Source organism: Musa acuminata, chromosome BXJ3-7, assembly GCF_036884655.1.
Source record: "Musa acuminata AAA Group cultivar baxijiao chromosome BXJ3-7, Cavendish_Baxijiao_AAA, whole genome shotgun sequence".
Classification (NCBI taxonomy): domain Eukaryota; kingdom Viridiplantae; phylum Streptophyta; class Magnoliopsida; order Zingiberales; family Musaceae; genus Musa; species Musa acuminata.
The window spans coordinates 2,914,411-2,927,855 of NC_088355.1; the positions used below are offsets into that span (position 1 = coordinate 2,914,411).

The 13,445-nt window shown below is 38.9% G+C and overlaps 2 protein-coding genes across 6 annotated transcripts; both read left to right on the forward strand.

Moving 5' to 3' along the window:
* Positions 1–1,522: 1,522 nt before the first annotated feature.
* Positions 1,523–5,474, forward strand: LOC135642459 (allantoate deiminase 1-like). The gene is made up of 12 exons (XM_065158621.1): positions 1,523–1,718; positions 1,805–1,902; positions 2,398–2,501; positions 2,585–2,669; positions 2,761–2,877; positions 3,129–3,238; positions 3,316–3,421; positions 3,538–3,624; positions 4,387–4,623; positions 4,709–4,837; positions 4,915–5,076; positions 5,164–5,474. The coding sequence occupies exons 1-12, from the start codon at positions 1,616–1,618 to the stop codon at positions 5,305–5,307; spliced, it is 1,482 nt and encodes a 493-aa protein (XP_065014693.1). The 5' UTR covers positions 1,523–1,615; the 3' UTR covers positions 5,308–5,474.
* Positions 5,475–7,723: 2,249 nt separating this feature from the next.
* LOC135581691 (uncharacterized) lies at positions 7,724–11,915 on the forward strand. 5 transcript variants are annotated; one of them, XM_065159924.1, is made up of 6 exons: positions 7,724–7,874; positions 8,099–8,144; positions 8,223–8,302; positions 10,109–10,504; positions 11,015–11,221; positions 11,405–11,915. In XM_065159924.1, exons 4-6 carry the CDS (start codon positions 10,247–10,249, stop codon positions 11,714–11,716), a joined length of 777 nt encoding a protein of 258 aa, XP_065015996.1. In that variant the 5' UTR covers positions 7,724–7,874; positions 8,099–8,144; positions 8,223–8,302; positions 10,109–10,246; the 3' UTR covers positions 11,717–11,915. The 5 variants fall into 5 exon arrangements, with proteins under 5 accessions (XP_065015996.1, XP_065015998.1, XP_065015997.1 ...); XM_065159926.1 differs by having other exon boundaries at positions 10,265–10,504; XM_065159925.1 differs by lacking the exon at positions 8,099–8,144 and having other exon boundaries at positions 7,728–7,874.
* The last annotated feature ends 1,530 nt before the right edge of the window (positions 11,916–13,445 follow it).

A 13,445-nucleotide genomic window follows, 5' to 3' on the forward strand; every position in this document is an offset into this window, starting at 1 on the left:
AGATCAATTTATCCGAAAAGTGAAATAATTTGTACCTCATAAAAGAAAGTTGAGTCAGGAGATGTTCAATCTATATGGGGAACTGACATGAAACCAACACAGTCACTCCATGGGCCGGCTATGGCCATCTTTATCTCTTGATTGGTGCAAGCAATTTGGGTGAGGCTTGCGAGAAGTCACTGTGACATAGCTGTGGACAAAGAAGAAGTTCTTCCTGTCTGTACGTAATTAGCTTCACTGAGTGATGATATTAACGAAGAGAGAGAAGAGTGTAGCCATGATCTAATATGATAAGTCTACAACAAACAAATGAGCTTCTTCTTTATCTTACGTAACCTCAACAATCTGGTCAAATCTCTTGAGAACTCACCAAGAGATTGATCCTTCCTTCACAACCACTCCCAAAGAAATACCTAACACCAGCAGCTTCTTGCTTGTGTTTGCCATGTCTTGTAGTTCTCATGACCCTCTTTAATTATGTATGTGTGACCAACAGCTGTTTGCATCAACAGTTATGAAATCCATTAAATTAGAGACCACGATTAATGGCTTCCCCTGTCACCATTAATTATATATTCTTAGTAACAGTCTGCCTCTCTGTGCTTTACACAACATTAGCGACAGAAACACGTCCTCTTCTTGTCCCTATTACTATCTACATCTGTCTATGTAATATGCATTGTCTCCTCTGCATACGATTCCATGCACATTCATCTCACCTCCATCATGCTATCCTACGTAATATTTCCACTACTTGGGTACTAATCACCTGCCACAAGTTTGATTTATGATAATACTCTATTATCTACGATGGATCCGATTTAAATTCTTGATAGTCTCCTTCTATCAATACCATTGCATTTAAAAGCTTAAGTATATTTAACTTGTATTTTTCATTTGAGCTATCAGCCTCTCACCTTGACATCAGAGTCGTGTGTCAATCCTTGGACTCCAGAGTAAGATCTGTATCTTTTTTTATGGCTCGAATATGAGAAAACAGGATAGAGAAAAGATAGATTACGGTGTTGACAGGATCTATCCGTGAATCTTGCCGCCTTTGACCCAAGTCCAACTCATATCCCACCACCAAGTGCCGTACCCACGAGAACCACCCAACCCTGTCATCGTCGAAACGATGCGCAACTGCTGACCTCAGCGCACCGCTGCTCGCTAGCTGACGTGGGTGCATTTATGGGTGCCACTTGCGGGTCCGTGAAATGTCTTCCGCATCCGCAAGATTCCGGCACGCGCCCGCTGTGGGTGGCCCCACATCCTACGCTGTGGATCTACTGGGTATCGGATCTAACGGTGATGCTTGCATTTGCATACTTCTTTTTACGCGCAACATTGCAGGGAAGTATCAAGTAGAGATGCTGTGCATCACGGAAGCGATATTTTGTGCCGCAGGAGCAATATAATGGGCGTAAATTGACAGAGAAGATCGCGTGTGAGACGTATTGGACGGCTGCGATTCACCGAGGTTTGCGAATTTATAGATGATCCGAAGGAGCACAGGACATCGAACCGCTTGGTGCATGTTCCTCCTCGCACCGTCCCGTCACGGACGCGAAGCGATTGCGAGCCAGTGCTTGTGGAGCGGAGCGAGGTGAACCTAATGGCTGTCGTTTCCGGAAAAAGGTCGCTTTTTCACTCTGTTCCTGCCAAAAATGCGTCGGTTCCCTCGCTCTCGATTGCGCTGATACTTCTTCTCGTCGCCGGTAATCGAATCGTCGTTGGATGTTATCTATTATTGGTTTTTTCCGGCGATTTTGACCCATTTTCTGCTATTTATTCGGGATATTAGAAGGTTTGGAGGCGGAGAGCGTCGACGATGGAAGAAATCAGTTGTTTGCAGGGATTTTGAGGGATGAAGCGGTGGAAAGGATCAATCAGCTCGCGAAGGTTGGGGGCAAAGTTGCTCTTTTTTTGCTTTTTTTTTTTCTTTGTTGTTTGTTAGTTGAAGATATACATAAATGAATTCATTTCCAGATTTTAAGATCGTAAAGATTATTTTTTCACAAGGCACTTGATCGATGAATGCCGGAGAAGATTGATAGTCGTATTGGAAGATTGATGTGTATAAATGTTTGTGTTCTTCTTTGTTTTTACCTATATGACATTTGTAAGATTTAAATGATTTTGTTGATACTGCATGAGTCTTTGTATCGATAATTAAATTGTTACATTTGCATGAGTGTTCGTAAGATTAATGATTGTTTGCTCAAACATGTCGTCATATCAGAATAGCCTACTTTGTTTTCATTGTTACATGTCTGTTCTTGTTGTTGATTTTAGTATGTTTGCTGATTGTGATGGTTGATATGGATATCATAGCTGTTGTTAGATCTATCTCAAGAAAATCATATTTTGTGTGCTAATATGTTTCTTTCTGAGCAGATATCTGATGCTGATGGATATCTTGAGAGGACATTCCTAAGTCCAGCCTCTGTAAAAGCTGCACAACTTATCATTGAGTGGATGCGAGATGCGGGGTTGAGAACGTATGCTCATTGTCTTTTTTTGAATTCTGATAGATATTGTGTTTCTTCCCTGAGAAATTTACTCATATAATATTGACATTCAGGTGGGTAGACCAGATGGGAAATGTACATGGCCGAAGCGAGGCACTTAACACAACTGCTGAGACTTTGTTAATTGGATCTCATGCGGTAATTATTTGTGAAGATCTTGGACCATCAATAAATATTAAAAGTTCACGGATAAATTCCTCATGATTCGTGGGTATTGTGGTCTAAGTAGGACACTGTTGTTGATGCTGGAAAGTTTGATGGATCACTGGGCATCATATGCGCTATCTCTGCTTTGAAGGTCTTGAAGACAAATGGGAAGTTGCATAAACTTAGCAGGCCGGTTGAGGTCAGTGGAGTTTTCTTTCTTAGTGTTGTTGGTCACTGTCACATATTTCAAGTCCATTTAATCAAATTGTTGAATATAACTACCAAATGTTGTTGTTGTTGGTCTTTATCATTTTAGTATTCTTTTTTTTTTTTTCTTACACTGTTAGCATGAAACAAAGGCAACTTTTAACACTTTAAAGTTCTGGCTTGATGGATATGAAATCTAAATTAGACAATATTCATCACTTTCACTTTGGTTATAAATTTCAGGTTATTGCATTTAGTGATGAGGAGGGTGTCAGGTTCCAATCGACCTTTCTAGGCAGTGCTGCTATTGCTGGTCAACTACCTGCATCAGCATTGAGAACATCTGATAAGAAGTAATTGTCACTAATTGATACTGCTCTTTATCTAATATCTTCTTTTGCTCATTATCTGATGCATGAAACTTGTCCAGTGGTGCCACAATACAAGATGTTCTGAAAGAAAATTCTTTTGAGGGCAGTGATGCAAGTCTTCTGCAGGTCAAGTACGACCCAGAATCAGTGTGGGGTTATATTGAGGTACAACCTGGCTGCTCAAGTTTTTTTTAATTGTGATTTCTGATAAGAGTTGTTGTGTGCATGTTTGAGGCTTGTACTAGTTAAAAATATTAATTGTATGTTAAATTCAATGACAGGTGCATATTGAGCAAGGTCCTGTACTGGAATCGCTTGGTTCTCCTCTTGGCATCGTCAAAGGAATTGCTGGACAGACACGGTTGAAGGTCTGTATTACATATCTTTTTCTCATCGGTGAACTACAGCACAACTAACATAATCTTCTGAAGTAAGCTGCTCTTGATTGTGACTGTCCAGTGAGTCAAATTTATCTCCCAAGTGAATCTTGAGGTACCATAAGAGTAACCACATCGATAGTTTATACTAAATATAAATATAAGGTTTTAGATAACAGTCCGATATCAACTTCTGAAACATATTGGACTGGTACAGTACTGGTATTCGAGACAGTATACTGACTGACAGCTTCTGGTATCATTAAGTGTACGTTTTGGTACCAGTACTTGGTCGGACCAATAAATGTGGATCATTATGTACTGGTCCAACCAAAATTTGAAACCTTTCTTATTAATGATAATGCAAATTTTATGAGGACCTAAGTCGATTCTTCTTGAGCAAAACCTGAACTATTGTTTTTGTGTGTAGGTTCTACTAAGGGCTAAGTCTAAGAAGCTAAGAGACAGTGGTGCATTAGGGTGAGAAAATCATGGTCTATCTTATTGGAATTAATAGTGAGCTTGTAATATGAAGTTCATCTTTGAAAGTGTCCTGGGCCCAAACCCTGGTTTATGATCTAGAAATGGAACCAGATGAAGGACAATATGCATATCGTAAAATCATGTATATGTACCTATCGCAATCAGTCTATAATTGTATAGACTAAAAGAGAGAAAAAATTTGTGTAATCATAAATTTCTATTCATCTTTCTCAAAGCGACAAAGTAATAATATCTGCAACTACTTTCCAGGTAAAAGTAAGTGGTTCTCAGGGGCATGCTGGTACAGTTCCAATGTTAATGCGCCAAGACTCCATGGTAGCTGCTGCTGAGCTGATTGTAAACCTTGAGAGTCTATGCAAATATCCTGATAGAGCCTTGACTTACAAAGAGCAGTGTGGATCCTACAAAAAGGAATCCTTCTCAGGGCTAGTCTGCACAGTGGGGGAAATATCAAGCTGGCCAGGTGCAAGCAATGTCATTCCTGGCCAGGAAAGTTTGGGCACAAACATTAATTATTAGTAATCCTCCTTTCTGTGGATACTTTGTGTTTGAAGTGAAAATTCTACTTGTGCAGGTAAACTTTACTGTCGATATACGGGCAATGGATGATGACGATAGGGGAGCCATAGTATCCGAATTTTCACGCCAGGTTTATCAAATATGCGACAATCGAATGGTCAACTGTACCGTCGAGCATAAGGTCTGGATTTCAATCCAATCCTGTTTTTGTTTGCTCTATGTTTGCTGAACTATACACCGACACATTTATCATGTCAGCATACTGCAGAGGCAGTGCATTGCGACTCAGAGTTAAGTCAGCAGCTCAAACAAGCGGCTCATTCCACTGTGAAGAAGATGTCGAGAAAAATCCAAGTTGAAGTGCCTGTGTTGATGAGTGGGGCAGGACATGATGCAATGGCAATGTCTCATCTGACCAAGGTCATTATCTCATGCTCTAATCGAAAAATTAATTGGTCTTCACCCACATCACACGCTTGTGCTTATCCCCGTTGCTCTAAAAAGCAGGTTGGTATGCTGTTTGTTCGTTGTCGAGGGGGTGTCAGCCATTCTCCCGATGAGTATGTGTCGGATAATGATGTCTGGGCTGCTGGTCTCGCCCTCCTCCATTTCCTCGACCAACATGTCAGCGGTGATTGCATGAGCTCATGAAAGATTCAATCAGTTTGTTTACCGGGTGAAAGTAGCAACATGTTTGCTCAAGCTGTCTTGTATCAGTGCATCGAATATGTATATATCCCATTGGATGATCTAACATTGTTTCTCAAAATCAAGTCAAGGTTTCAGCATTCCAATTATGGGGAAAATCCACTTCAATAGATATTTCTAGTGATGAGCCATTTTTTGATCTCTGGTTATCAAACAGGAGCCATCATTATTGTTCATACTCTCTGATTGCTTACACCAAGCAATGCCATTAGCAGGGATGTCTGTGAAGGAGCTTTATCATGATTCATTCCAAGTGAATTAATTTGGTATAATACATATTCCTCCACCATGATATGTGCTAAATTAATTCCAGTATGTGAGTTCTCTTATGACCCTGTTATGCCAAAAGCAATAGCAAAACAACATCCTACATATAGTGGGTAGTATCCAACATAAGCAAAACAGAGATCTCCATTCCTTTGTGGCAGCCAAAAACCAGAACAAACTTTACGAGATGCATTCCTTGTGGCAGTGAAGCATTTAACTACAATCAAAAACCACGTATGATTGAGGTGAAGGCTAAAAGCTAAGATTTGATCCTGGGATCAATTGGAACAAACTTCAACAAGATTCATTGTTTTATCAGTGAAGCATTTAACTACAATCAAATATTTTAATTTTGGGTTGAAGCTTCGAAACATTATTCATTTGAGAAACTTAGTGACATAGAGAGGAGATGACGAGGAGGGAGCCGAGGGGTCAAGGCGATAGAGAAAGGGAGAGGCGGCAAGGCTAAAGAAGAAAAGGAAAAGAGATGATGGAGATGAGGAAAGGAGGATGTGAATGACAAATATATCAATCAAGTATTTGTTCGTATACCCTAAATGCCTATAGAACGTTGTACTCCGTATCATAGTTTAAATTCAACCCTCAAGCTATTATATATTAGCTTTTGTAATTAATTATCTTTAGTATTTTGATTCTTATACTTTCAAAAATTACATTGAGATCCTTATACTTACGAAAGTACATTTGATGCATTACTCTAACAAAATTATTATTTTTTTTATTTTTATTTTATCTTGGATCTTAATATTTTATTTTCGTAAGTATAGAGATTCCAATATAATTTTTAAAAATATAAGAAGCAGAATGCTAAAAATAACTAATTATAAGAGATAATATATAATTAACTATTAATCTCACATACAAAATGCTAGTAGTTCTATAATGCATTAACTATTCTCATTCATGCATGTGTGTTGTTGCAAGTCACTGTCCTCCTAACTAAATATTGCGATACATGCACCAAACATCCCTCTAATGTCTAATTCAACTATCCCCTACCACCCTAAAGCTTACTTAAAAATATACCCTAAATCTTAAAAATATATTATTTTTATGTAAATTTATGTGACAGAAATGCACATATATATCCTTATGAAAACAATAATTTTCACATTTACATTTCTAAATTTAAGTTTATCACCAATTTTGTGTACATGTTATTGTAGTCCGTTGTACTTAAATTGAGATTAATTGTCTTTATGGATAAAAGTTTATTGAACTTTTGAGCTTTGAAACTTGAGAAAGTAGGTATGGCATACTACTAAATTTATGGGATAAAATTTTAAATATTTAATAAGTGAATTTAGTATGAACAATTTTTTTAAAATTTTTTTTATTAGTATCCCATTCTAGAGGATTTGTTTGTTGTTGTTGTTGTCGCTATCGCAGCTTTCGTTGATCGACCAATCAAAGCGATAACAAGGCATTGACACCATTACTAACTTGTTCTCCCCCTTTGATTGGTCGATCAACGAAGGTTGCGATAATGACAATAACAACAACAAACAAATCCTCTAGAATATGATCATGGCCGAGCTACTCCACCCAAGAACCAATATTCGCTCCTCCTCCTTCGTTACTACCATGTTGTAGTCACATTCTTTTCATTAGTTGATGTCAATGATAAAAGACGTTGAGATGGAGCGAGGCCTTAGCGATGCCTCGATAACAATAAACGAGGGTGAGAGCAAAGGTGATAATGATCACACACTTCTTTCCTCTTAGTCAAGATTAACGATGGAGATGACCAAACGAAGTGAGACCTCGATAGTAACAAATAAGTACGAGAGCAAAAGCAATAATAACCATGCAGAGGTGAGATAATTGAGCGTAGATAATTTTATTTTTTAGAAAAAATATATTATATAAAAATAAATAAATAAAAAGATATTGATCGAGAAAATATAAAAAAAATATTTTTTGGGAGAATTTATTCATTTACTATATTATTATTAGTGTAATATTTTAGATATTAACATTTTATGGGATGAGGTTTTTCTTTATTTATAAAACATAAAAAAAACAAAATGGTTGCTAAACTTAATAGATTCCTCTTTTTCCGTGTTTTCGTTACGGCGAATAGAGTTCAAGTTGCTTCTCTCTGTGATTGACGAATCGAGAGAGGGACCAAAACCAGCGTCTGCCTCCCCTGGTATTCCGCAACAAAACCACTTCGGTTTTCCGGAGACCCAAACTACTCACAGCAAAACCTTGAGCCGGAGGTGGGCGGTCGCTTCCTACTGAAAATTACCCCTTGTTCATGTCACTGCCTCGCTTTTTGGATTTCCTGTGATCTTTCTTTCCGTTTTGTTTCTTCTTGGATTGCTTCAGTATGCGTGTTTTGTCGGTTCTTCTTCTTCTTCTTCTCCGTGCTTAATTGATGCCACTTGAATCTGAACAAGTCGGTACTTTTGGGTCTTATTAATCTGTTTTGGTGGCAATGAAGGGTTAAAGGTCGTATCTTGGAGTTGATTCCAGCTGCTGCGTCTGGGGTTGTTTTCTAAACCACTTGAATCTGAGTAAGTATATGTCTTCGGGTTTTGATTATTGTGTTCTTGGTGGCGTTGCAGGGTTAAAGATCCGATCTTGGAGTTGATTGCCGCTGCTGCTTTTGGGGTTCTATCTGGGTTCTTGATTTCACTGCTATGAGGTATCATTTCTTCTCCGATTTTAGGTTTTTTTTTAGTATTTTTAGCACCTATTGGATCTGATTTCGGCAACTTTCATGCATCCATCTGCTATTTTCTGCTCTAGTGAAACAGGGGCATTAAAGATGATTTCTTGGCATGTTATTTCTTTTGATTTCTGTGGTGATCCACCCACACCTGTTGAAGTGGCCAAATAGTGCCCTGCGCTGTGCTAATTATGTTCCTGATATGATTCTGATATCGTGGCAAGGGAATCGTGTTCGATGCCTAATACGGTGGCCCTTTTCCACTAGTAAATTAAGTTAGATATCAATTTAAAGTTCTTAAGGATGCACTTTCATTGTTATTGTTTGTGTTTGTCTTTCCCATTTAGTTCGGATGACTGTATTCATGGTTTACGCAGTTTGGTTTGATCCCAAAATCTACAAATCCTATGTGATTATCTCATATTTGTTAATGGAGTCCTAAAGGGGAAGTCTCGTCATTGATTCCTTTCTGTGCTTCTGTGTGTCTCTCTGGATCTGCTAGCCGACTTTGGGGTCAATGTTTCCATCAGATGTTCTTTGTTCAAATATAATAGGACAAGTCTAAGCTTGAAGTACAACATTGTTTTTTGATTCTTTAGTAGTTTTATGGCATAGCATTGTTGATCATTAGAGTTTAATTTGGATACAGTTTCCAAATACCCTTTGGGATTTTGTCTTGATTTATGATACCTCATTTGATCCTCTGTATCACCACTTTAAGGATGCTAACTCTCCCCCATTCTTTCGCAAATCCTTGGGTTCATTTTGAGTTCAGTTGGTAAGGGGTGAAATAGCATAAGTAGTTTTAGGTACAATACATGTTTTGCCACTTGAAGTTACAACCTGATATTAATGATAACACATGTGAAATTGGCCTCTTCTTCAGACATGACTGAGAATTAACGATAATGAAACAAAAGAAAATTACAGAAACTCTTCCGACAAATAAATATGTTCTTCCTTTGGAATAATAGCACACTGCACAAACATCATAGACTGTCATTTCTGGTCAAATTCCAAGCATCCATAGGTAGGCCCTTGTGCTTTTGGCGACCAATTAGACAATAGGCGTTGACCACTTCTTTTGGCATATTTAACTGGACTTTCTACTTTTGATGCTAGTCTCTCTGAGTTTTATGCTACTCTCATTGGATGCATAAGTCAACTAACGTAATCTATTTCTGTACTTTTAATGTGATTGACTCTGCTATCCATGAACTGTTCTTACTTCTCACTGGTTTAGTTTATGCACCAAGGTTTTATCCTTTTGTCGTTTTGATATAAATCTTCTAGTATAATCTTACTAATTAGGAAACAAAATGAGCTGCAATAAATCACCATTATGCAAGTACTTCAGGCTTTGGTGAAGTTCCTCCATTGAATTTTAGCTCAGACAGTAATAATTCTTGGTGGTTTCATGAACGACTCTACCATACTTGTACCATCCACCTTATAGAATTTGAAAGCTATCTTGCATCTTCATCTAAGGACCGTGCTTCTCCTAATGTTTTGCTGGAGGTACTTGAATATAGTGTTTTAGGAACAACTGATTTCCTATCATATTTGTATTGGCCGCCAACCACCAAATGGTGTTTTAGGAACTGTGACAGACAGTTCCCTTATCTCATGGTGTAATGGGCCTTGATCTAGTAACTTATCCGTGATCTTTATTTTAAACAATGAGGGGTAAATGTTGCATATGTATTAGCATCTTAATGCTACTAATGGTGAAATATCAGTTGTTGACGTGTGTTTTTTTACTAAACTTCTTTGTGTATGCAGAAGCAAATTGTTTCAAGATGTTGTATAGCTTGTCGGTCAAATTACAACAAAAAATGTTTTAAAGTTACATATGAATGAAAAGAAGTGAGGTGTCAACTTGAAGAAACAGCAATTATTAGATACTGCTAAGTGCTAACAATGTCAATCTTGTCAAAGTTGCGATGTATCACCGTGGATGTGACGGGTACTTTAATAGCTTACAAAGGAGAACTTGGGGATTATTACTGCATGGCAGCTAAAGCAGTAGGACTGCCCTGTCCTGATTACAGACGCATGCATGAAGGCTTCAAATCTGCATACACAGACATGGCAAAACGATATCCATGTTTTGGACATGCAGCAAAAATGCCAAACATTGACTGGTGGAGATCATGTGTGAAGGATTCCTTCATCAGGGTAAGCAACTTTCCTGAGTTAGACAGCAAAGCAAGTTTTCTCAACAGATGTACTGTATTTATTGTAGGTGTTGATCAGGATTTTCTTATGGTTTCTGCTGCCATTTCCACCCATCAAACATCAAGGGATTAGTATATGAACTATCCAAGTAGATCCAAATTTTACACCTTGTACTAACAAGCTTTGCAATGCTTAATACTTCTACCTTAAGGTATAAAGAAATAGACTTTAGTAACTGATTATATTACAAATCATATATAATGACCAAAACAATAGACTGCTTGTGGGTTGAGTTATGAAGTAATCATGAATATCTAGCTTTTCTAAGTGACTGATGATCACAATGACGACTAGCATTCTCTAGCTGATGAACATGTTTAGATTCAGTAGATTTGTCCCGATCAATTGTTAAATTGGATGTAACATTCTTTCAAGTTAGAAACAACACAAAATATTAAAACTGTAGCCAACACCTTTATATTTGCTTCTTCTTTGAATGCTATGCTGCAGGCAGGCTATGAATATGATGATGAGACATTTGAGAAGGTTTTCAAGCGCATATACTCATCATTTGGATCTTCGGCACCCTACTCTGTGTTTCTTGACTCTCAACCCTTCCTCAGATGGGCACGCCAGAAAGGTCTGATTGTTGGAATTGTCAGCAACGCAGAGTATCGATATCAAGATGTCATTCTTCCTGCCTTAGGACTCAATCGGGTAGCATAATACTTACTATCTCCTTGCTTGTTCTCGCAAAAAAAAATCTATTTATTGAACTCTTCAAATTTCATTTATTCTTTTCCTCTAGTGCTGTGTCCATCTTCTGCATCAAGCAAGTTCTGAATATGTTGCCAAGTTCTGATATAGGGTATCGGTTGCTAACAATGTGATATTTTGCAGGGTTTAGAATGGGACTTTGGTGTATTCTCAGGCATAGTGGGTGTTGAAAAACCAGACACAAGGATCTATCAGATTGCACTGGAGAAGGCCGGAAATATCAACCCATCGGAAGCACTGCACATCGGGGACAGTATGCGCAAAGACTACCTTCCAGCCAGGAGTGTCGGTATGCATGCTTTGCTCGTGGATAGATTTAAGACATCGGATGCTGAGACCTGGAGAAAGTCTGGTGCCATTGTGCTTCCTGATCTTGTTGCTGCTCAGGAATGGCTCACCAAGGAAGAAAACACTGCAGCCATGCAACAAAACTAGAACCGAAAGAAAAAAAAAATCTTTTCCTTTTCATTTTCTTGTGTCTACCCGTTTGATCGAAGTAATTTCTTAGAACACTCACATGATGTGATTCACTGGAACGATTTGGTTGAACGCTCAACTGATGCGATTCACTGGAACAAATACGAGTCATTTATGGGGTAATTCAAGTAATCCTCGATCACCCTTTGTAATTCAAGTGATCCTCGATCCATGGTGTTTCCTTTGAGATGATCAAGGGTGTTTCCTTTTAGATGATCAAGGTGAAAACCTTTTGTAACCCTCTTTCTCTTTCTCTAGGCATTGCAGATCATTTGGTATGTTAAGCTGGCCAATATGGATACTTTCTCAAGCATCCCACAACAATCCTTGGCATGGTGAGTGATCATATATGTAAGTACAACGGTTTCTGGATTGATTTCTGAGTGCGGTTGAGATCTGGTGATGGAAATAATTGAGGCTGATGCTGTTCTCGACAAGAACAGAGCATTGAATTGGTTAATACCCTACAGAAACACACGTCTTCCAGCAAGAGCAATGCTACCGCTGAGCACTGGCAGTCCTTGAGATGTCATCCTTCGTTGCCAGCATTATTGCCATGCTGGGTGCGTTGCGGACACCCTAAAACCGGCCACCGCGACAGTTCGCGTCGAAAAGGCCTTGTCTTTTAAGCGGGAGGTCGTCTCCGCTGCTCCGATTAATGTGAGTTTTGTCGCCTTGCCTCTCTGGCTCCGAAAGGGGCAAATCCACCCGCAAACCTGACGGCTGCGCACGCGAGGATAACCCCCCAAGAACGGGCCCGTGAACATATGGACAGACGGCGAGCCAGCCTAGGGTGGGACGCGAGGAGGCGGTCAGAGGATGGAAGGCAATGATGCGTGGAAGAGGAGCAGAGGAAGCTGAGAGAGGATGAAGAAGTGTATTGGAGAGGAGAAGATGAAGCAGATGGCTGAAGCGTTCCAAAAAGATGAGCTTTGCGAAGCGTATTTAGACACGCTCTACAAATATGGTGTGTTCTTGATGAGGCTGCTCGGTTGGACAGCACAAATTGTCTTTCTCTGTTACCTTGCTTGATCCTAAGTGCTTTTTTTTTTGTTTATGCATGTTGATACGAGGAAGATGCTTGATAGATTCTGCTGATCCTGATACGGATTAGAAGCTTTGGCCCTTCTTGAAGCACTCAAGAAGGTTCAGCCTTTCTTGGTGCGATGAGGAACACAGAGCCAAGAAGAATGGGGAGGTGAGCTATTGCTTTATTTTCTTACTATTTACATTTTGTGTTCCTGTTAGTATGCTGCTGACCTTCTTGCATTAGTGAAATAAATAATAGGCTGAAATTGATCCATGTAAACTGCCCAAATTTGTCGGCACTTAAGGGTTCGTTTTCAATTGTGTTGATCTTTTCACTGACAAGTCTTTGTAACTGCACTACTTCTATCAATCAACTGATCCATAGAGGACCTAAGCTTTAGTTTTATGTAGCTAGCTAGCTTCGTCGAGTTATCTGCCTGCTAGTGCAAGAATCAGATGCTGGTTGCACTTGTATAGGGGTTGATCTACGTCTGACAAATAGTTGTAAAAGTTAGCTCAATTTCCTGGAGGAGGGATTATGGCTCTTTTTATTCCTTCATACTCAGCCCCAACTTTATATTGAAACTGGAAAGGCTTCAGGGTTGTTGTTTTTTCGCCTTGTATGTGATTAAGATTGTCAAAATGTCATTAAAACTTG

Coding starts and splice junctions, on each gene's coding strand:
- LOC135581691 (XM_065159924.1), top strand. CDS start 10,247: ATGTCAATCTTGTCAAAGTTGCGATGTATCACCGTGGATGTGACGGGT. Junction 10,505..11,014: donor TGAAGGATTCCTTCATCAGG/GTAAGCAACTTT, acceptor GCTATGCTGCAG/GCAGGCTATGAATATGATGA. Junction 11,222..11,404: donor CTGCCTTAGGACTCAATCGG/GTAGCATAATAC, acceptor GATATTTTGCAG/GGTTTAGAATGGGACTTTGG.
- LOC135642459 (XM_065158621.1), top strand. CDS start 1,616: ATGGCTGTCGTTTCCGGAAAAAGGTCGCTTTTTCACTCTGTTCCTGCC. Junction 1,719..1,804: donor GATACTTCTTCTCGTCGCCG/GTAATCGAATCG, acceptor TCGGGATATTAG/AAGGTTTGGAGGCGGAGAGC. Junction 3,422..3,537: donor CAGTGTGGGGTTATATTGAG/GTACAACCTGGC, acceptor ATTCAATGACAG/GTGCATATTGAGCAAGGTCC.